At 41.6% G+C, this 23,148-nt stretch overlaps 1 protein-coding gene across 1 annotated transcript; it reads left to right on the forward strand.

Annotated features, from left to right (window-relative positions):
* The first annotated feature begins 540 nt into the window (after positions 1 to 540).
* RRAGD (Ras related GTP binding D) lies at positions 541 to 21,930 on the forward strand. The gene is made up of 7 exons (XM_082481727.1): positions 541 to 772; positions 7,531 to 7,826; positions 8,234 to 8,433; positions 9,359 to 9,473; positions 16,465 to 16,607; positions 18,436 to 18,584; positions 20,617 to 21,930. Exons 1-7 carry the CDS (start codon positions 622 to 624, stop codon positions 20,766 to 20,768), a joined length of 1,206 nt encoding a protein of 401 aa, XP_082337853.1. The 5' UTR covers positions 541 to 621; the 3' UTR covers positions 20,769 to 21,930.
* The last annotated feature ends 1,218 nt before the right edge of the window (positions 21,931 to 23,148 follow it).

The following is a 23,148-nucleotide window of genomic DNA, read 5'->3' on the forward strand; positions in this document are numbered from 1 at the left end:
GGACTTGACTGACCCCGAGGCTGGCCAGTGGGGCAACCTGTAATAAAATCACCAGCAGTTAATTTCGGTGGGGCAGACTGGCACAGCTGGTCACGGCCGCCACTCTGCTCACCCACCCCGGTTCCCCGCACGCCAAAGACAGCGTCTCACGCACGCACCGGTCCCACGGGTGTCTCTAGGCTCGCGGGACAGCGGGGCCGGGGTGGGAGGCGGCGGTGGCGGCGGCGGCCGGCAGGCCCCGGGACCCCGCCTGTGAGCACGGCAGCGCCCGGCTTTGCCTGCCAGCAGCGGGTGCCAGCGGTGGGGCCGGGCCTGGGCGAGCGGCGGGCGCGGAGGCCCCGCCGGCCCGTGACCGGCCGCGTCAGGTGACGCGGGTCACGCTGCCTCCCCCGCCCGCCCGTTCGCTCCGCGCCCCGCCGGCAGGCTGCGCCGCGCTGCTCCGCGAGCGCCGTGCGGGGGAGGGGAGCGGCGGCGGCGGGGAGCCGTGGCGGGGCACGGCACGGCGCCAGCGCGGCACCTGGGCCACCCCCCCCCCCCCCCCACCGCGCCCGCGGCCAGGCGCGCCCCGAGGCCACCGGGAGTCAGAGGGGCCCTCGGAGCCCCGCCGGTAGCGCGGCCGGTATGAGCCAGGTGCCGAGGAAGCTGCCGGAGGAGGAGGAGGAGGGGGACGAGGAGGAGGAAGAAGAGGAGGAGATCGTGGGCTTGGCGGGCTACGCCGACGGGGCCGAGTCCTTCTCGGACGGGGACGCAGAGAGCGGCGGCGATGAGGCGTGTGAGTGGGGGCATCGGCATCGGGGGGCGGCGGGGGAGCGGCGTGGCGGCCGCCGTGGGGCTGCGGGGCCAGGGGGGCTGCTCCCGGAGGGCCGGGGGCACCGGCCTCGGAAGGGGGCTGTGGGGCAGCGGCCGGCGGCGGTTGAGGCGGGGAGGGGGCGCGAGGTGCGGGGCAGGGCCGGCCCCGTGTGTGCGGAGATGTGGGTGAGGCGGGGCAGGGCCCGAGCGGGGGGGGCCGGGGCCGGGGCCGGGGCCGCCGCAGGGGAGGTGAGGTTTGGCTGCCGGGGGAGCAGGGGGGGTGTCGGGCCTGGCTGCCTGCGGATATGGGTCAGGGAGGAGCCGAGGCTCCCCGGGGAATGGGGCACGGCGGGGCTGAGCAGGGCACGAAGGGAGCCGGGGATAGCGGTGTGGGAGAGAGGAGGCGGCCGGAGCGACGGGGGGGGGGGGGGGAAGACGGGCCTCGCCGGGGATGGGGGTGAGTGGGAAGAGGCCAGGCTGAGCGGGGGATGCTGCGGAGGTGACCGTGGGGACGGGGACAGGGCGCTCGTTGGGCGCTACCGTGGGGTGAGAGCGAACGGGGAGCTCCGAGGAGGGAGCAGGGCAAGGGCTGACAGGTTGGGTGAAGGGTTGGGAGAGAGGGAGGAGGCAAAAGAAGTGCAGACAGAGTGGTGGTGGTGGTGGTAGGGGGGAGTAACCTCCTTTCAGTATTTTCCATGGCTGGGGTGAGAGTTATTAGTTATTAGTGGCCACAGCCTGGTGATGTGCCTTGAGTGTGCCAAGGCGGCGGGGGGGTTGGGTGTCCGGCTATAAAAGGCAGCAGCAACACGCAGCTCTGTGTCCGGGGCTGCTCTGCAGCTGTGAATGTCAGTCCCCACAGTGGCAGACTCCGCTAAATGCCTGTTGTCTGTGTGTCTGTGCGTATGAAGACCCATGTTACTCGCTGCGTATCTGTGTCAGCATGGATGGTGATGCTAGGAAGGACAGGCTTACCAAGAAAAGCAGCCTCATTCAGTAAAAAGAGGCGATGCCAGCTCAGAGCCTGTTGCTTTCATTCAGAGCCTGAATTCATTCTTCTGAGACGTATTTCCCAAAGGAGCATGGAAAACTCTCAGTATCTCAGGGCGAAAAAAAGGATTGCTTTTTTATAAGAGCATAATAAAAGGCCACGTGTTTTAATGCCACTTTGATTATTAGCATGCAGAACCCTCCTCCTTAGAGGCCCAGTCCAACAGGCTGCTGTGGGAGGTATCCCACTGACTAATGCGATTTTGGGGAGGGGGAGGTCAGTGCTTTGAGTATAAGCCTTCATGGTTAAAGGCTGTGGGAATGCTTGGTTGTAAGAGCTGTAGCTGAGACTATTTAAAGTCTTACTTGAAACTGCTAAAAATGGCCTTTATTTTGATGCAAAGATAATACATTTTAGCATATTTCTTTAGTGCTAAACTAACAGCGTTTTCTTTAGAGAAGTAGTCCATATTCTGTCCTCAGAGGAATTTATTTGGATATTTTTCAATAGACACTTTGTTAGACTGCTAATTTCAATTGCTTCTTTGTAGTAATACCAGAATATTGTACTTATCAGAAACAAACCTTTGCATCCTGAATAGCAGGAGAATACAGTCCATGCAGGGACCTTTTTTACACAGGATTAAAACAAAGGTCTGTTTTAACAGTCCAGATGCCCTGGCTTTCTGTTTCGTTCTGAAGCCTCTGCAGAAAGAGGTATAGAGCATCTGTAATGGAGGGACTTGGGATTCAGGTCTGTATTTTGTCTGTTTAACACTGGGCTGCAGGGCAAGGGGCTTTCCTTTTCCCAGTTATTGTCCTCTCTCTTCCTGGACCTGTAGAGTAAGTAGTCCAAAATTCAGTGTCACAGCCTCCACTTCTCTACAAAGAAGAAATTGGAAAGGGCAATATAAGGAGAACAGCTTCGATGCGTGGCTGTTGAAAGTGAAGGAAGAAGCCAGGCTTAAAATTAAAAGCATAATTTGTGCTTGTAGGCATACGGGAGATTTCAAAACTTCATATTGGTCATCTCTTATCCCGTACTGGTTTCTTGTCTCCAGCCTGAATGCTGAAACCACAGCTCTTGTCCTCTTCTTAATCTTTTTACTCTACACATAGGGTCATACTCAGAGACCCTACAGCTCTTAGTTTACGTAAAGCCTAGTCATATTTTTGATATATGCAATTAAAAAGTATTTAGAAGCGGGGAAACACTCTGCAGAGTGTCCAAGAAAGTAGCTTTAAGACATGATTGCAGAGTGCCACACTTGTGGCAGAGTGGAACCAGGTCTTCTGGTTCTGAGTCTTTTCTTTAGCCGCAAGAATTTCCTTCCACCAGGCCTTTCTGCAATGTCTATGAACCCACAGTAGCTGAACAGCTTTCTCAATTGCATATAAGCTTTTTCTGTTAACTCTTTAGGCTCAGGCCTTCTGTTAATGTCAAAGGTGTTCATTGTATGTGTTTTGTAAGGCTATTGTCTTGACAGCACTCCAAAATGCTGCAAATATCACAGTCGCAGTAGTACTGGAAATGCTACGATGTCAATAGGCTTGAAGGTACATGAGTGGAAAGTTTGGGACTGCTCTTTCTCCTTTACACAAAAAAAGGTTAAAACTTTAAAATAACATAATTGCATTAGTGGGGAAAAAAAAATCATTATTAGCTGTATTAGTTTAAAACTAGACTGAGGCTTGTTACCTTATGGGTGGTAACATGAGCAAAATAATTTCTTTTGGCTTGATGTTACTTCAGCAGATGAACTGCAGCATTTTATTTGGATGTTTGAAAACTGGTGAGATCTATAAATACACCTTCCAACATGGCATCCCCATCGCATATGCCTGTGAAGCATAGTGAAGACAGTCAGTTACTTTGACGATTAATTGCAATTGGTGTGGAATTCAGGATGGGCTTCAAAAACTGTTATATTTATCAATGAATATCTCTAATAGCGTGAAGGACATGTTAGAGTATCTATTGTATACTGTGCATCCTGGTGAGACAGGTTGGGACTGCTATGTGCAGTTCTCAATTAACTCCTCAGAGCTGGGCTCTCTTGCATGTTGCAATGCACACAAATTGCACTCCGTAAGCAAAGACATAACTGCAATTAAAGAAATTTTGTAAGGAGTTGAGTGTTTCTCTGTGGGGAAAGTGCTTTTGGGTTTGTTAAGTTTGATTTGTGAATACTTCAAAGGATATGGATGGCCTCTAACCTGTGTGACTTCTGTTCTTTATGGCTGCTTAGAAAAGTTGAAATATAATGTTGATAGGCATTAGAAACTGGCATTTTATAACATTCACTCTCTGTAAAAGTGAATGAAGCAGGAAATGTGTTGCATCTTACAATAGGGAAAATTCTCTTTCCCATTACAGAATAGAGAAGAGTTTAGTGTTTCTTTTAGGCATATTATGATCTCACTTGGTAACCTAGTCTGGGAAGTTGCAGTGATACATCTACTGGCATTTCTGTGGCAAATTAAAGAAGGAGTTGTCATGTACTCTGCAAAGGAATGTGGGCAGGCAGTGCATCATCCAATTCCTTTACATATAAGGTAATCTCTTAACTCTGTCTCAGAGGAAAGTGCTATAGCAGCCTTGCTATCGAGTCAGGTTTGGATGATACTCATTTACATTTCCCTGTCTTTGAACTGGCAGGATTTCAAAAGCTAAGTAACAGTCTTACTAGCAGAAGAGCAAGCTGGTGTTCATTCTTCTAATCGGTAACTCTGCACTTGCAACTGTATTTTTTTTTGTATGGCTTTAATATAAAGCAATTTCTTTCTAGTAAGTATTACAGTCCATAAATACCTAACAGCCTGGAATAATTTAATACAACAAGAGTGTAAAACCCCAAGTTATTGAAAGCATTTTTTTTTTAGATACATGTGAGTTTTTAGCCTATTTCTTAAAGAAAAGAGAGGTAGGTAATCTGTCTTCTGGTTGTCTCATCACTGGTCAGAACTTTGGAGACTGTTCTCTACATTCAACCAAATTTAAATGAAAGATGTCTCAAAGATGATTAAGTTCCCACAAGTTTGATGAAGGCTGGCATTCAGAAGAGAGGAGAGACCCAAATGAAAGCGTTCTCAGAGGGACAAGTGAGCAGATGTCTGTGTTCTCTGTGGCAGCAGCTGGCAAACTGGCGTACACGCGTAGGGTCTGGACAACCAGCATGTGTTGAGCTCCAGATTAGCCACAGCATGTCATATCTGTTATTTGGAGGATATGTCATAAGACATACAGGGGGAAGTTGGTGTTATTGTGGTGGGGAGAGGAAGGGGATACAAAGTACACATCTGTGGCAAATTTGACTGCGTAAGTTCTGTTGCATACAGAGCAAATAGGATTTTAAAAAAATTTTTGAAATGTACGATAACGCCTCAACCAGAAGACTGTTCTTTATATGCCTCTATAAAGTATTTTATTCAAACTAGTTCTTGTAAAGCTTTGAATAAATTATTTTCCCTTTTGATGGCCAAATTGCACGCAGTATGGATATGTGCACATTAATGAAATTGCAAATATACATTTGGCAGCTTTGGAAAATTTGTGCGTTGAAGAAGAGAATGGGGTGGAGGAAACACCGTTAAATCCTGTACCTTTGGTTTGCTTTATTGACAAGACTATACCAAATAAAATACTGTTACATCATTCTAGAGCAGATGTTTATTATTCCTCTATTGGTGTGAAGTATTGTAGGTACAGGTTTCTTGCAGCCACAGGAGGATACTATCACGGTTCAGGTTGACAGGAAGAGTGGTGCAGTGTGTTGGCTGCAGTTTATTAATTCCCAAATTTGTTGTCTGTGGATCAGCAGAAGTTGGCCATTGCTGTGTTAGGAAGATGAGATTCTTATAAAGCTACCCGTCGCTATTCTGCTTGAAGAACTTTCATCTGTGCACTGCTCCAGCCTGGCAGTGTTTCATATGTGATAATTCACAAGCGCACAGTTAAGTGGTAATACCCGTCAAGGCCTTTCAAATGTATTTAAAATGGGTAGGATCCCACCAATAGTGAGTTTTCAATGCCTGTCAGTCACTGTGGTGACACGGGCCCACACTGAGTGGCATAACCACTTACAAGCCAGTAGATGGTGCCAAGGGATGTCTTATGCTAACACCGCAAGACCTTCAGTTGAGAAGCCCAAATTCTGGGTATCTGAGGTGCAGGAAGCACAAACAGATGTGAATAAGGTTCTGTGCCCTCCTGGCAGGCACGTCCCGCTCTTGTGTTTGTGAAAGTAGGGTGAGGCTTGAGCAACACAAGGGGATGGATGTGATCACAACCCCTGGGTGCAAAACATGCTCCAAGGCAATGGATTCCTTCAAGCTTTCCATGTGTTTTAGCCCATAAAGCTATGTAATAAATTGACAGGTTCAGATTGTTGTTGCTGAGGTTTCTTGTTTTAGATTTTCGTACTTTTGGAGTAAAGTTGATCCCTTCAAGTATGCAGGGAGATGCAGGAAGGATGTGTATGAACAAACGCCTGCCAATTTTCTGCAATTCAAAATTTATCCCAGCAGAAAAAGAAAGGCAGTTATGTTGTACTCTGAATAATGTTGAATACTCTGTACCTTCGTGGGTGGGAGAAGGTCTGCCTGACAGCTAGTGTGTTTAGCCTGTGGTCTGATCAGTATTTTAAACCTGACCACTGTGTGCTATGAGCCTTACTCTGCAGATTTAACATTGACAACTCTTTTTTTTTTTTTTTTGCATTGCTTGTATTTGATGCTGCAGACAGGATATCACAGAGGTGTTTGAAAACTTTTTACGTCTATGTGCAGTACTATCTTCAGCTTGGCCATTTCAAAGTTACAGGCCAACTAAATGCAGTAATTGAGACTGTATTGTAGCTGTTTTGATTAGAGATACCTGAAACAGAAGTTGGTGTGCTTAGAGGTGTGGATAGCTATACATGCATGTGTTTACAGATGTAACAGTATAATTTACTTCCATAACTACCTTTATGCTAATATAACTACATCAGCACTAGAAAATGTTCTGATTTAGTGGTAGCCGTTTCAAACTGGGGTAGGTAACACAGTGAAATCACTGTGTTCCCAGGCCTTTGTTTTGCAAATAGGCAGGGGATATGCTGTAATCTTATTTATTGGATAACAAACTTGTACAGGTAGTAACACAAATTATTCAATAGCATGTGAAGTTCTGACCATCTTAGAAAAGCAGTTTTTGTGAGCTCAGTACTGTAAGTCCAAACATAGAGGAATTGTGTGCCCGATGAGTTGTCCTCTTCCAGGGATGTGCGATATTTATTTAAGAGGAAGGAAGCCTTCATGTTGCCTTAGGAAGATCACACAGATCTAACACAAATGTACTCCTTTCTTCCAGCAGTGTGATGTAGCTATCAGTTGACAAGGGTATTTGTTACCAGATGATAGTCTTTTAAAGTTGGCTTAGAATGTACGTGGCATAGTGTTGATTAGAGTAAAATCAGGTATTTTAGGATGTCTGTGTGTGACAACACGTTTTTCACATACAAACTGAGTGATCAAGCCTTTTGCAGTCACTGTCTTACAGATGAGAAGAAGATTTTCTGATTCTATAGCCTAAGGGACAAATAATGCAAGTTAAAATGCCTATAGCACTGCTCCCTAAGCTTAAAAACTGGTAACATTTGTATGTATCCAAGTAAAAATGTAATGAAAATAAATGTCAAATGTATGTTATCTGGCAGTTACTAATTATATTGCCATAGTATATTACTTTTCTTCTTGTGTGATTTTATTCAGTTTTGGATTTCAATGATCCCTTCAGTACTGAAGTTAAGCCAAGAATCCTGCTTATGGGATTGAGAAGAAGTGGGAAGTCTTCCATTCAGAAAGTTGTCTTTCACAAAATGTCGCCGAATGAGACTCTCTTCTTGGAGAGCACAAACAAGATCTGCAGAGAGGATGTTTCCAACAGCTCCTTTGTCAACTTTCAGATATGGGATTTTCCTGGGCAAATTGACTTCTTTGACCCTACGTTTGACTATGAGATGATTTTCAGAGGCACTGGAGCACTGATATTTGTTATTGATTCTCAGGTAAAAAGAGGGGATTTAAGCTACCTTTTTCTTTTCTTTCTTCAGCAACAGACAAATGGATTGGAAAGCATAGATTTTTTTCAAAGCAAATAAATGACTTTACTTATATCGCAAACACACATGAAAAGAAGGTCATTAAAACTTGAGGAGCTGCTTGGTTATTTTTAATCTGTCTCTGCAGTATGTTCAAAAGTTAACTAATTTGCTTTAACATCTCAGATTCCTAAGTGCTGACAGCAGGAGCTTGGTGCACATGCTGGATGTAGTCTCAGGCTTCTACTTTTAAGAAATAAAAAAACTAAGCTTTTGTTGAACTGTAGCATTGTCTAAAAGTAAGTAGCATAAAATTTTATATATCTACTTTAAGAACTGTCCTACAGTTGTAGCTTTTCTTTTCCCTTCATTAGGATGATTATATGGAAGCATTAGCTCGGCTGCATCTTACTGTGACCAGAGCCTATAAAGTGAATCCGGATATCAACTTTGAAATCTTTATCCATAAAGTGGATGGTTTATCTGATGATCACAAGATTGAAACGCAAAGAGATATTCACCAGAGGGCAAATGATGACCTTGCAGATGCTGGATTGGAGAAGATTCACCTCAGGTGAGAAAAGCTGCTGTGCAGAGAATCCTAAAGAGGAGAGCAGCTTATTTGACAAGTTACCATTTTCTGTTCTCTTGAAGTAGCAGACAACAAGCTTTTCATACATGAAGAAAAAGGATAATCAGAGACATTGCATTTGACCTGAGCCAAACCTTATTTCTGATTGCTGTCTTGGAGGAAAAGAGATGTGCTTAAAAACAGATAAATACTCCAGAGTCCTACCAGTTTTTGCTGCAGCTGCTGTCTTGAAATAAGTTGCTTGCACAGTGGCAGCAACCAGTAGAGCTCCAACCAGTAGACTGTATATGCCACCTACATCACTTCTGCCTCCTTTGAAATCTTTCTGCCTCAGTCCCCTCCCTATCACTAGTCCTCACTGCTGCAGCCTGCTTGGTGCCACTTGGGATAAAGCAGATTATTGCAGCAAATAATGAAAAATAGTGGACTTCTGCAGACTGGGAACTAGAGGACATCAAGTTATCGTTTCTTAGCACGTAAAGCCAAATACAAATATATTAAAGAGAGACCTGCTCTGTGAACATGCCAGCTCTTTAGAGCTCTTAACAACTTGACTGCATTATTGCATTGATAAATAGGTCCACAGCTTTCAAAAAGTAGATCAGAACAGACATACTCGGTAATATTCCTCTCCTGCAATTTGAAAAATATTTTCGTAAGAGTGCCAAGGTGGGAGTTGCATCCTGAAGTTCTACGTTGGGGTCTAGTTTGCAGCGTCTAGGGTTTTTTTTTTATAGAGATGAAGCCCTATGCTTCAATCATAACATGTGACTTCTGATCACAAGGGGTAATTGCATAAGTGTAGGCACTTGCTGTTTGACAATATTTAATTTCACTCATATTATGAAAGGTACATCATGTTCACAGTATGTGGCTAAAAGGAAAATGTGGTGACGTTTTTTTCCAGCTTTTATCTGACAAGCATATATGATCATTCTATATTTGAAGCGTTTAGCAAAGTGGTACAGAAACTGATTCCACAGCTCCCAACACTGGAAAACCTGCTTAACATCTTTATTTCAGTAAGTACTTGTTATATACTTTGTGTGTAGATGCAGCTATGTCCAACGTGCATGTTCAGATACTATGTTCTCTGCCTTCTGAGAGATTATGAGCAATGTGGACTCTCAGAGAAATTATCAAAACTTAGTTGAAATGCACCCACATGCATTGCTTGGCTTCACCTCCCTTTCTATTAAACAGTGTTGCTGAGCTGCTGAGATACCCAGAGTATTTCCTGAATCACATAAAGTGGGTTAGCAGCCATCACTTTTCTGCTCATACATTAATCTGAATGTTGCAAATGTCTGTGCTGCATGCATTTGTTTAAGTAGTACTTAAAATTTGTGTAAATAAATTCTTAAAGGAACATCATCTAGTCTGATCTCTTATGTAGAGCTGTCTGTAGTCCTTCCTAGAATTCATTCTACTTTGTATCGAAGTTTAACCTGCCTAAGAAAATCTTCTCTTGTCTTGAAATTTTTAGAGTTAGAGTCCATCACAACTCTCACAGCTTCCATAGTTACTCCTAAGGCTGATTAGAAGGCTTTGTATATCTAGTAGCTTGTTATCACTGTGGAGGTAATTCCTTGCTCTGCTGTTCCTGTATGTGTGGTCCCTTCCTCTCCTTTGTACTGGTTCTGACACTTACCTGTTCCCTTATGGAGTCACTATGACATACACTAATGCACGATTTAATTAGTTAAAAGCAGGTCATGAAGGAGTCCAACATGCTCTTGTTTTGGCATAAGATAAAAGATGGGAACGTGGGGCCATGAGCAGAGGGGAACACAGTGAGTAGGTTGTGAAAAGGAAAAACTCCCTGTTTGGTGGTTGTTAAGTTAGGTCATAGTGGCTCCTGAAACTGCACCCTTTCTCACAGTATTCTAATTTTGCAGCTTGCATCTAGCATTAATTTGTCAAGCTTCAATTTCTAAGCAAGGTATTTTGTGGTGCCTTTTTGTGATTTTGAAGTAATGAAATTATTTAGTATCATTCAACAGCCTGCAAGATAAAATTAGATTTCACAGTTTCTCAGTGTAGGGTGTGAAAATGGAGAGAAAAGTTGGATGTGTTGCTGAAAAGAAGGACTACGATTAGAGGAAGGTCTTTCCACAACTTATTCTTTTACTATTAGGCAACAAATGATGCTATTTCACAATGAATGGTTTGTTACAAATATCTGTTTCTACAAAAATGACTGGACCATGTACCAGTTATCATACAGTCATGAACTCCACTTAGGACAGGACAGTAATGAAGGAGTGCTGACAACAGTTCTGGAGCAATTGGATATTGAATATGCTACACAATCTTAAGGAGAAAGCTGTCTCCGTGGTAGTCCTTATGCCAGAGTCACCCCAGTCACTCATATAGTGAGTCAGATCTCTGCATGAGGTCTCCTCACTGTTTGGAGTTGGTGAAGAATTTCTGCCAAACCACCAGATGAATCGAGCACAAGCTGCTTCCTGAATGACTGATGATAGTTGCTTGTGCGTCTGGAACACCCAGAAGGCAGCTCCAATAATATCTAGAATATCAAATGTAATTTGTATGGAAGAACAAGTCTTTCAAATGAATGGGAAGTTTAAAAAAAGTGAGAGGTGTATGCTATTTCCCCTATTCAGTATGGATAACAGTCTCAAACTGTTTCTTAGCTTCAAATAGAGGAAAATCCAGTTTGTTAGTGACCTAGAGCAAGGTGTAGCTACGTCACTATGTCCTCAGCATGCTTGCTGTCTGTTTTTACGAGTGTCTTCTATCTGTAGACAGGAGACTCGGAATGCCTGTATTTGTAACCACAGGAAGACTAAACATCATTCTCCAGCGTATAATTAGTTAGCGGGTGCCTCTTTACTTTAGCAACTTAGTGACAACAAATCTTGACATGGATTTTGGTCATGCCTTACCTCAGGAAGCCAGTGTGCTAGATATCAAAGTGTGGGTGTACTGGTGTTGTAGTTTGGGTTTTGCTGCAATATTCATGAGGATTTGCTTTCATTTATGCCATGAAGACTTCCAACATGAAAAGCTGATGATTACAAAAATAGATCTGTGATCGCTCTTTAAGTTCACAGCAGGTTTTTGCCTAACTTTATAGTGCCACAGTGTGTTAGCTTGTACGTTTGAGGAACCATCAGTGTGATAATACTGCTTCTACATTCTTTAATGTAACTGCCTGTAAAGCATAAAATAACAGTTGGTTTGGCATTCAAACCCCATGTTAATCTTACCTGTCTAACACTCTGTCAGCTTCATATAGAAGGATGTCTGGTTTTTAATTACAGTGGCCTTACCAAGCAATCAAGTTGTGTAACACAGGAATGTGGATTTTTATTTTAGGGTTGTTGGGGGTTTTTTGAGGGATGTTAAAAAGTATATGTTAAAAAAACCCAATGAGTTATCATGGTAAAATTAAGTGCAGCTTTGTTTATTTAATGACTTAAATTTCATAATCTGCAAATTCAAATGTTGTATTTAAAATTCATTCACTAAATCTGCTGTTTGCCGCAAGACCTGTTTAATAACTATCCAAAATTCATTCCTAAATGTGACTGATAATTCTTTTAAAAATTACTTTTTTAGTTCCAAATTTTGGCTTACTTTTCATACTTTCAAGAAGGAGGAAGATAGCTCCATTTACCTACACCTAGGAATTGGAGCAATACTACCAGTTTTACTGAACCCATTCCATTTAAAGAATAGAAACTGCCTCTACTTTCTCAAACCCAGTATAGTTGAGAAATGTGATCTGAATTTCAGCTACCTCATGGGTTTTACCTATCCAAAATAAAATCTCATATATTCATTGCAGAAGATTTTTTGCAATGGCTCTCTTGGTTCAGATTAGCCGTGGAATACTCTTACATTGATTCAGAGTGCGAGATAGAGCTTCTAGCACATGTTGCATCCTCTTTCCAGACTGTAGGGTTGTGTCAGAGATGACTATTGCTTATTCTGGCCCTCCTCTCATTGACATCAATGACAGCATTTCATTCAGATGCATAAGGCAACTGTTGGCCTTTGTTTCTCTAATAAGGAACCCTCCTGCTCTAGTAACAGAAACAGTTTATTTCTTATTGTCATTTTCCCTGACTGAATGTTAACGATGTAATGTCTCTTTGAATAGTACTTTTTATCAACTGTTTTCTGATTTTTTTTTTATGACTTGTAATTATTGTTTCTACTGGTATTTTTTTTTTCCTTGAGCAAATTTGTAACAAACATTCTGGCAAATCCTTTACTTTTTCAGTTAAAGTTGTACTAAAAACCCTGGCAAATGAAATCTATGAAGTCATTTGGGTGCAATTTAGTGGTTACTACTCCTGGCAGTCCATCCAACACTTTCACCGTGGTCTCTGTCATCGTACAAGGTTCGACAGAAGCATATATGTGCCAGTTTCTCAGCAGGTCCTACCTCAATGTATTAGTTTCAACTGAAAGCAAGCATGGTTTAACTTAAGACACCAAGTTCTGCCCTTACGAGCGGACATAACTGCTGGCATGGCAAACATCTCAAGATGAAAGCCTTTTAAACTGTCACTGCAGGTACAGGCAGGCTGCAGCAGCCAGAGTTCTGAGATGGAAAAATCACTTAGCATTTTTAAGTAGAATCATAGCATGGTTTAGGTTGGAAGGGACCTTAAAGATTATCTAGTCCCAACCCCCCTGCCATGGGCAGGGACACCTTCCACTAGACCAGGTTGCTCAAAAACCCATCCAACCGGGCCTTGAACACTTCCAGGGATGGGGCATCCACAACTTCCCTGGGCAACCTGTTCCAGTGCCTCGCCACCCTCAGAGTGAAAAATTTCTTCCTGATGTCCAGTCTAAATCTACTCTCTTCCAGTTTGAAGCCATTACCCCTTGTCCTATCACTACATGCCCTTATAAAAAGTCCCTCTGCAGCTTTCTTATGGGCCCCCTTCAGATACTGGAAAGCTGCTATAACTTCTCCCCAGAGCCTTCTCTTCTCCAGGCTGAACAACCCCAACTCTCTCGGGCTGGCTTCATAGGAGAGGTGCTCCAGCCTTCTATTACTATATTGTCACTGGCATCTTAATAATTTAATGTACATCTTACCTGTACAGCTGAAATTCTCACTCTGTGTCTCTTTATATAGTACAAAATCTTATAATTGACTTCTCATGAATGACACTACAGGGCTCGAGTTCCAACTTCTTTTGTCTAAAATGACTTGTGTTTTCAAATATGTATTTTGGCAATGAATTATGGCTGTATAGTTACATGATATTTACAGGTGAATCATGCAATTAATGATATTTGACAACATCTGCTGAAGTATGTGAGGTGCTGCCAGAATTGTTATTTAAAAATCAAAATTACAGAACTATCACGTGTCTAGAATAACCAAAATAAACATGTGTCCTGGTTTAAGTGACACAGGACTAATTTCTCTTCCCGTGCTTGGGAAAACTGCATTTTTAGAAGACTTTAGTGTCTGAATTTGTGAAAATATTTACTTTGTAGCCAGCTATGGTACTCTGGTTTCAAGGTCTCAGTGTTTTCAAGCTCACCAGGTGCAGGGACAAGGAGGAGTGAGACCTGGGCACTTCACCCAAGCTGGCCAACAGGATTATTTCATACCGTGAACATCACATTCAATATAAATTAGAAAGTTTGCTGATGATTTCTCTCTCCCTTGATGGCTGCAGTCCTGAGAACATCTTGTCCCTGTGCCAGACCCCTGAGCCCTTCCCTTCCTCCTGAAGCCATAGCACTCGTAGTGTCCCACATTTGCTGTTCACTGCTGGGACTGCACAGCTTCCTACTGATAGAATGGGCTGGGTATAATCCTTGTATGTTTTATATTGGTATCAGCATCAATATTGCTTCTTTATTAATGTTAATTATTTAGTATTGTCCTATTAAATCCGTTTATATTTCAACCATCGGGTTTCCTTGTTTTTCCTGATTCCCCTTCCCAGCTGGGGAAGGGTCATTGGGTGATAGAATAATTGTCTAAATGACAATAAATTGCTGTGGGTTCTTCAAACCATAACAGTATGCATGTATTTTTGTTCTTAGCGCTCAAAGAACTTAGGCTCATAGAGCCATGTAGGCTGAAAGGGACCTTCAGAGGTCAGCTCCTCCTCAGAGTCAGGCTGGTTAGTGCAGGTTGCTCGTGGCTGGGTCCAGTCCAGCTTTGTGTATCTCCAAGGATGGAAACTCTACAACGTCTCAGATTGGCATTCTCCCAGTGCTTCATCACTCTCATGCTAAATTTTTTCTTTTTCTCGTATCAAGTCAGAATTCCAGCTTGTGCTTTTTGCCTCTTGTCCTTCAACACTGTAGCACTAAGAAGAGTTTGGTCTGTCTTCTGTGTACCCTTACATTAAGTATTTGTAGATGGCAATGAGCCTTCTCTTCTTCAGGCTGAACAAACCCAGTTCTCTGTGACTGTCCTTGTACATCATGTACTTCAGCCCGTGTACCTAAGGTATCCACAGTGTATACTTTGTTTTGAATATTTATTTTATTAATGAATTACTGAAGTGTGCCACTCATAGAGGCTCTTCCATAACAAAATGCAAGAAATTCACCTCTATACTCTGTTATTATAGATGGGTGTTTCCAGCCTTAGCTGTGTGTGATGGTGGCAGAATTAATAGAATCATAGAATGGTTAGCATTGGAAGGCACCTTAAAGATCATCTAGTTCCAAGCCTCCTTAAGAAGAAAATGCCCAAAATATTCCTGGCCATTGTTCAATAGCATACTTAGGGTTGAAATTTTTCTATCTGCTTCCAGAAATTAGGAAAGTGAGATGGTCACTTTAGTCTCTCTATTTAACTATGTGTTAAATAGTTGACTTAGAAAAGAAGAAGAAAAATGAAAAGTTCTGTAACTACAAAGGAAGCTGAAGCTATTAAAACTTGTTAGGGGGTTTCAGGTTTTTTTTTTTTGGGGAGTTACAAAACTGCTGTGGCGGTAGTCCCAAACCGTATTGAAAAGGGAAGCCCATATATGGAGAAAATTCAGTTTGATGGAAGAAAGTTGCTTCTCTTCTTTGTATAGGTGGATTCTGAAACATATTTCATAGCTTGAGCTTTAGCAATACTGGGAAATTGCCCTTTGTGTTCATGCTGGGACAGCTGCCCAGGTGCAATCCCTTGATATCAGCAAGCAAAGCTACTGTTTTCAGTTAAACAGTACACTTTTTTTTCCCCCTTTTTTTTTTTTCCCCAGGAAGTAAACGCTTATGGCAGTTTACTTATCTACACAAAGAGTATGAGCTAGCATTCCTAGCTAGCCTCTGAGAGCTGTGAATACGATACATCTCTGGGATGGAGAGAGTCTTAATCAGCTTGGCAGGATGACAGGAACATAGCTGTCATCACATTAGCAATCCTTAGCATTATAAACATGGCTTTAACCACCAATGCTACATGAAAACTAAAAGAGCACCGTCAAAATACTGGTCTTTCTCCTGTGATCCTAAAAGATGTTCTAAGGAACCGGAACAGTAAAACAGCTACAGACCCTGATGAGACAATTTCTGAGTTTCCTTGAGAAATTAGTTCCTGAACACTACTGTCACCTTTGTCTATCAACTTTTTCTTTTCCTTGTTTCTACCTTCTCACGTGTCCTGCTAGAATAACTTTAAATGACAGCTCTCTTTTTATGTCCATTGTTACAATAAAAAAATCAAAAAGCTTGATCTTGCAGGACTTCCCCTCCCCCCCAGCATTTTCCACTGAAAATAAATGTAATGTCTCTAGATGTTTTCTAGAGAGGGGAAGTTTGGGAGTGTAACTTGGTGTTATGGCTGCTCAGAGGCAGAAACTGTTGGAAGGTCTGTGAGCATCATGGTTTGCTACAAACACGACAGTGCTGTATCTACAGTTCTTTCAAAATGAGCTTGACTGCAATTTAACTTCCACTTCTTCAGCCTAGCTTTTGTTTAACAGGCAAATAGGGGAACAAAAAAGCTCGGTATTAATTTGAAGACATGGTTTCCATTTTATTTTTATTTCTTTTTTTCTATAATAGAATTCTGGGATTGAAAAAGCATTTTTATTTGATGTAGTCAGTAAGATCTATATTGCAACGGACAGTACTCCAGTGGATATGCAAACTTATGAGCTCTGCTGCGATATGATAGATGTTGTGATTGACATTTCTTGTATATATGGGTAAGTAAATTGTTAATGTTTTTCGTAAAACTGCGTACCTAGAATCTGAATGGCCTCAAAATTAGAACGATGTGGGTATAAACGATAATGAGAATGTGTAATTTGTCAGGACAGGGGGGAAGTAGGAGATGGCAGGCCTCTGAGGTACAGATACCCTGCCAGCAGCAAGCACTGTTCCCTGCTCAGCCTATTTTGTGAACACCTTTCTCTTTCTATGCTAATAATTTTATGTGGAGGAAGGAGTGGGAAGTAACCAACCTAAAATAAAAGGAAACATTAACATTAACTTTTTTTTGTTCCCCAGGGACAAATACAATTGAAGGGTGCCTGCCATTTAAAAAAAAAAAAAAAAAAAAAAAGTGGGGCCATATTTAGTTTAATAGCTAGTGGCCTCTACTGGCCTTAGAGAGCGGCTTCACTCATGCTTCAGTTCTCTTTTAGTCCTCTTTTCTCTACATGATCTTTGTGTTGTTTTGGTTTTTTTTCAGTTTCCCTTCCTTATACGTTAGCAACTGGAGATCTCCTGGGCTAGCATGTACATCTCCTTGCAAGTTATGTTTTAAATGGCTTGGCCCTTGGCCAAATGTAATGCCAGCTATTCCTGGGAAAGGCAGGGGCACATTAAGAATTAGTACGTTAAGGTGCATAGACTTGGAGGCCAAACTGCAGCACACTTAGAGTGTGGGAGTCTTTGGTAACTTTGCATTCTTACCCATTGATAGACTTGCACTCTTGGAGAAGCTATGAGGGAGAATCCTAGTGCAGATGTGCCCTAAACACAAGAACGACAAAAGAACAACAAATTGTGGAATACCTTTCTAAAATTTATTAAGTTTGTATATTCTGCTGTTTGTTTCAGATTTTTGAGTTGGTCACTTAAGTAATTGTACGAGAACTTGTGTTTTAGAGAAGTGTACCATAAAAGGTGCTGATCTGTGGCTTTTTTTTTTGCACAGAGAAAGATGCTGTGTACTTGAAAAGACTATGCATTTAATTATTATCTGTACAACGCTGCTTGTGGGGCGCTCTATTCACAGAATGTCACTCTACCACTGTCTTTGTGTAACCATTTAGGATTTATCACCAGAAGTCTGTGTGCCATGTTTTTTAGCTATAGACTAAAGACATGATATTAGAATTCATTTCTTGTGCTCTGTTCCTGGAGCATCTGTGGAACTTGTTACCTTAATATATTATTGATACTAAGTGTTCTGGGATGTTGGTGATAACTACCCATTTAACAAGATGTGTGTGTGTGCATTCAGGAATGAGGGTAAAATTACAAGGTATAAAACTAATACAGTGATCGTCATGACACGTCATCTGTGGAGGAGAAATCTCTTTTCATGACTTGATGTTGCGAAAGCCAACATCTCATGAGGAAAGTCTCATGATGGCTTAAACTATCGGTCAGCTGCCACTGCTCAAGCAAGGTTACTAGATTTGGAATTATCAGTACAGACTTACTGGTTCACATGTTTTAGATAAAGTCATAATATAGTGCATCGATTAAAAGAAAACAGCCAACCTTGTGGTAAATGGTTGGCAACTAATAGAGGAAAAAATAACGTTCCAGTTCAGGTACTTGGCAATCAAACAATCTGATTTCTAGCCCCAGATCTAAGATTTGGTGTGTGATTGGATAAGTAATTTGATCTCTATGTCTTCTTAGTTTACGTAGTGTGTAGTTTGAAGAAGAGTTTCCTGAGAGGTTAAAATGAACATTTCATGAAGATTATCTGGGGAAAGAACCAATGTGGGAGTACTTTCATTAGCTCATCGGATGGCTTATCTTTTCTTTTTTGTTTGTTTGAATATTTCCCCTTAGGCTTAAAGATGATGGCACTGGAACTCCTTATGACAAAGAATCAATGGCAATCATAAAACTGAACAATACAACTGTCCTTTATTTAAAAGAGGTGACAAAATTCCTTGCTCTTGTTTGTTTTGTCAGAGAAGAAAGCTTCGAGAGAAAAGGTATTTTTCCCTTTTCTAGTATTGCATTACTTTTCTCTTGTATTAGCGAGTTAATTAATAACTCTGGTTGTCATTAGCTGATAACAGTCTCTAGCTGTATCACAAATATTAAAGGTAAGTACAGCTTGATAGAGCTTACATAACATGTTTAAAGGCATGGGATATTTGTACTGGCATTAAGATAAGATGAAATCATAAATGTATTTGACAACTTTCTGCTGTGAAAGCATATGAAAGTTTACATCCAGTACAGTAAAGCTTCCATCTGCAACAGTAGAACGTGTCAGTTTAGCTTGGCTAACATTGATTTGTACCTGTTGGTGCCAGCATACGCATTTGGAACAGCTTGCATGCCATAACTAAGGGGAAATTATTGAAACTGGCTGATAGAAAGAAATATGTTCATGTTCTTGCTTTTCTCATCTCTGAAAGGAGGCTTTTGAGAAGCTGCATGTTTGGGAACTAGGTGGCTTTCATATCTTGCAATTAAAAGTGCATAAAATTTCTTGGTTATCTCTCTGACCCTGGTCAAGGTCAATACTGAAAGCTTAGTTCATGTTGAACTAAGTTCAGTGTTGAACTTCTATGTGTTTTCTCTTAAGACTAAAAAGTATATTTAATATCAGACGCAGTATGAAACTATAATGCTCACTGTGCTCACTGGCGTGATGTTCACTGAGTTATTTGTCTTACTGAAATGTCCTGAGACCAGAACTGAGCAGTAGAAGAATGAGCCATCATCTGGGCTTGTGTCCCCATCTTGTGATATATAATTCACCAGTCAGCGTTGGTGTTTTTGTGAACGCAGTAGTCATACCATGTCTGCTGGGCTGTTTGACGGGCTGTTGAGCTTTTATTTTATAGAATTTAAACTGGTTCAATTTCTCTTTAATACCCATACCACCTTTATTATCCATGAATGTTAGATGTGGTCGCTTTCCTTATTTTTTTGCAGTAAGCAAACCTACTAAGAACACTGTTTCGCAGTGTTGAATAAACATCCATTAGGGTTTGTTCACAACTGTGTCAGGTTGTTGTGTCTGCATAGTTTGGGATGCTTAGTGCTGTAGCCTGTAACAGTACAGTTTTGGTATTATAATGCAGATTAGCTTTTGGTGCCTGGTGACTTCCACATAATATTTTGTCTGAACTCTAGGGAGAGGGAAAATAATTCCCCCCCCCTCCCCCCCGAAAAAAAAATCACACAGTGGATTTAAACCACTTAAAATATGTATCATCTCCTGTTAGGGAAATTGAAGTGGAAAACACTGCAGTATTTGAGTTAAGAAAGCTTATGGCATTAACCTTGAATGAGGTCATAAGCTCAGGACCAAAATTCTAAAATTGTATTGCAGTATTACACAATTGTAGCACCCAGTAAATCTTTCGATTGCTTACCAATATGGCTTTACAGCTTTTCTGTGGGATCACATTCAGCCCACTCACATGGTAATATTATCTGCCTATTATGTATGTATGTCTGTAATCTAACAGCATATCTATTGTGTTATTTTCCAATTACAATGTGAGATAAAATATAGCTGGCTGTTATTTGGTGGTATTTCTATCAAGTATCCATTTCAAAGCTTATTCATTGTCAAAAAATGAAAATTCTTTCATGACTAGATGCTATTTATTTTTATCACAGCTATTCTGTCAAGCAAACTTAGCAAATGACACCGTATTTTATGAAAGATTTTATTTTTTCTTGTAGTATACTGAGCACTTCTCCAAAGCTTTTTATTAAGTTAAGGCTTTGTTATCTGCCAATGAACTTCTATGTGTTTTCTCTTAAGACTAAAAAGTATATTTAATATCAGACGCAGTATGAAACTATAATGCTCACTGAATTATTTGTATATATCAAATGTGCTTTTGCTTAGCACAGAAAAAAATGCCTGGAAAATTCACTGATTATGACCTCCAGAGAGACAGTGTGGTATTTCACTAAATGTAGAATATAAGCAATTTTTTTAGCACCTAATTTGTATAAATGTCTTTATTAATATGGAAAACATTTCTGTCTCTGTAGGATTAATAGACTACAATTTCCATTGTTTTCGAAAAGCCATACAAGAAGTATTTGAAGTAAGAATGAAAGTAGTAAGATCTCGAAAACATCAAAGCCACATGCAAAAAAATAAAAGACCCACTCCCAATGGGACACCAAGAATGCCACTGTAACTGAGGTTTTATGGCACTGTGGCAAGCAAAGTTTTCGTGAAGTTGATGTGACTTCTGCATCTCATTGCACTGAGTGAAGAGGAAAACTAATGGGACTGATGTATTATATGAATTTTCCCTGAACGTTCAGAAAGCACTGTTTAAATATTTTTATCCAATCAGTTTTTTTCATATAGTGAGCACTTTGAGCAAAATGTTGTATATATAAGCATTGAGGTGAACACTTGTAAGACTTTTCTTAATATATGCTGTAAACCTTTTTCATGCCATATTAAGAAAAAAACAGCTGTGACAGAAATACTGGGTACATAATTTGCACTTTTTCATGTTTTCCTTGTGGAGTTGGACTTTGATGAACTTGGTTTTTATGCTGATTTTGATGCATGGTGTCAGGTAAAATGTATGCTGTAGTTTATTTACCTGCTACAATCAAATTGGTTAGTAAACAATTAAGAAAACTTGGTACAATGCCTTTTAAAATTTGTGACAGCTAATACCTAACATTCATACAGATCTAATTTCGTATATTTTTCAATTTGTAAACTGAAGACTAATTTTGAAGTATTACAGCAATAAGCACCTTACCAGGGATCATAACTGGTAGGTAAATATTAGCTTTTATAAAACAGGCTTCTCGCCAAATTTCATCCAGAGTTCTCCATAACACTGGTCGTGCCCTCTGTTGGGTCTGTTTTTATTATTTACCTCAGCATATACCACTAAAATACCTTTCTATAAAGATAATTGTTTTGTAAAATGGCTCTATGTTGCACTGGTATTTTTATAAGGCTTCAGAGGAGGGTGTTTTATCTGAAATGTTGAATTTACATTGCTAAGTTTGTTTTGAGAGCCTGCACATCTACAGTTGGTGCAGTGAAGAATCTGTGTGTGTTTCCACCCTGACGTTCTGATGTACTGATAGGAAGTCCTAAAGATGTGAGCACTGGGTTCTGACTCCCTCTAATAGAGTTACGTCTGTGACTGAAAGCAAGAAGAGACCATTAAAATGAGGACTGGACAATCTACCTGCTGTAGTAATCAGCATACATCACTACTTTTTATTTTAATATTGAACATGGGCAGACTTGCCACAGGATCAGCCCAGGACAACAGAGCGCTCTCAAACCTAAAAAGAAGTAAAACTTACTTTCTGAGTTCTGTATTCACTGTTTTTGTTTAATTAATGATACAAAATTATAGTCTGTAGTCGGAAGAGCAACTCTTTTTTTTCCCAGTCCTACCGCAAACCAATTGCACGTGCGGTCCAGCGATGTTGTCAGCAGGTCTTGGGAATGGGAAGAGCTTGACCTGAAGGGGAGGAAGCTTGCCGTACACCTGAAACAGGTAAGGGGAGCTATACCTCACTCATTCATAACTACTCTGCCCCTAGCTAAGATAGCCCTGGAGACAGAAGGGAAGATGGAATTTGAAAGTTTTCTCATAGCCATGGTAAGGCATAAAGCTGCATGTCTGTCAGTGAGTTAAGAGCCCCCAGTGTTTGCTGGCTTCTGTTGAACAAGGAGGGGTTTCACCTGTAGTAGGCAGGTTCAATTCATTTGTGGTTTGAACACGGAATCACAGAGTTTCAGAGTTGGAAGGGGCCTCTAGAGATCATGTAGTCCAACTCCCCTGCCAAAGCAGGATTGCCTAGAGCACATTACTCAGGACTGCATCCAGGCGGGTCTTGAAAATCTTCAGAGAAGGGGACTCCACAACCTCCCTGGGCAGCCTGTGCCAGTGCTCTGTCACCCTCACCGTAAAGAAGTTTTTCCGTGTATTTGAACAGAACTTCCTATGTTCTGACTTGTGCTCATTGCCCCTTGTCCTGTTACTGGGAACCATTGAAAAGAGCCTGGCTCCATCCTCCTTCAACCCGCCCTTCAGATACTTGTACGCCATAATAAGGTCTCCCCTGAGCCTTCTCTTCTCCACGCTAAAGAGTCCCAGCTCTCTCAGCCTTTCCTCATAAGGGAGATGCTCCAATCCCTTAATCATCTTAGTTGCCCTTCGCTGGACCCGCTCCAGCAGTTCCCTGTCCCTCTTGAACTGGGGAGCCCAGAACCAGACATAGTATTCCAGTTGTGGTCTCACCAGTGCAGAGTAGAGGGGGAGAATGACCTCCTTCGACCTACTGGCCACACTCTTCCCTATGCAGCCCAGGATTCCATTGGTCTTTTTGGCAACAAGGGCACATTGCTGGGTCATGGATAATTTACTGTCTACTAGGACCCCCAGATCCTTCTCCTCAGAACTACTTCCCAGCAGGTCCGCCCCTAACCTATACAGGTGCAGAGTTTCTGTATGCTATATATTGACACATCTTGAGGCTCTAGTACTGTACTGAATACACGAGCTGTGAGAGCTGGTTAGCATGAATGCA

Source organism: Vanellus vanellus (assembly GCF_965231255.1).
Source record: "Vanellus vanellus genome assembly, chromosome: 3".
NCBI lineage: Eukaryota > Metazoa > Chordata > Aves > Charadriiformes > Charadriidae > Vanellus > Vanellus vanellus.

What these genes read in the sequence shown, in the direction of transcription:
- RRAGD (XM_082481727.1), top strand. Translation starts at nt 622, where the DNA reads ATGAGCCAGGTGCCGAGGAAGCTGCCGGAGGAGGAGGAGGAGGGGGAC. An exon ending in TATTTGTTATTGATTCTCAG is followed by an intron (nt 7,827 to 8,233) that starts GTAAAAAGAGGG and finishes TCCCTTCATTAG; the next exon opens with GATGATTATATGGAAGCATT. An exon ending in AGAAAGCTTCGAGAGAAAAG is followed by an intron (nt 18,585 to 20,616) that starts GTATTTTTCCCT and finishes CTGTCTCTGTAG; the next exon opens with GATTAATAGACTACAATTTC.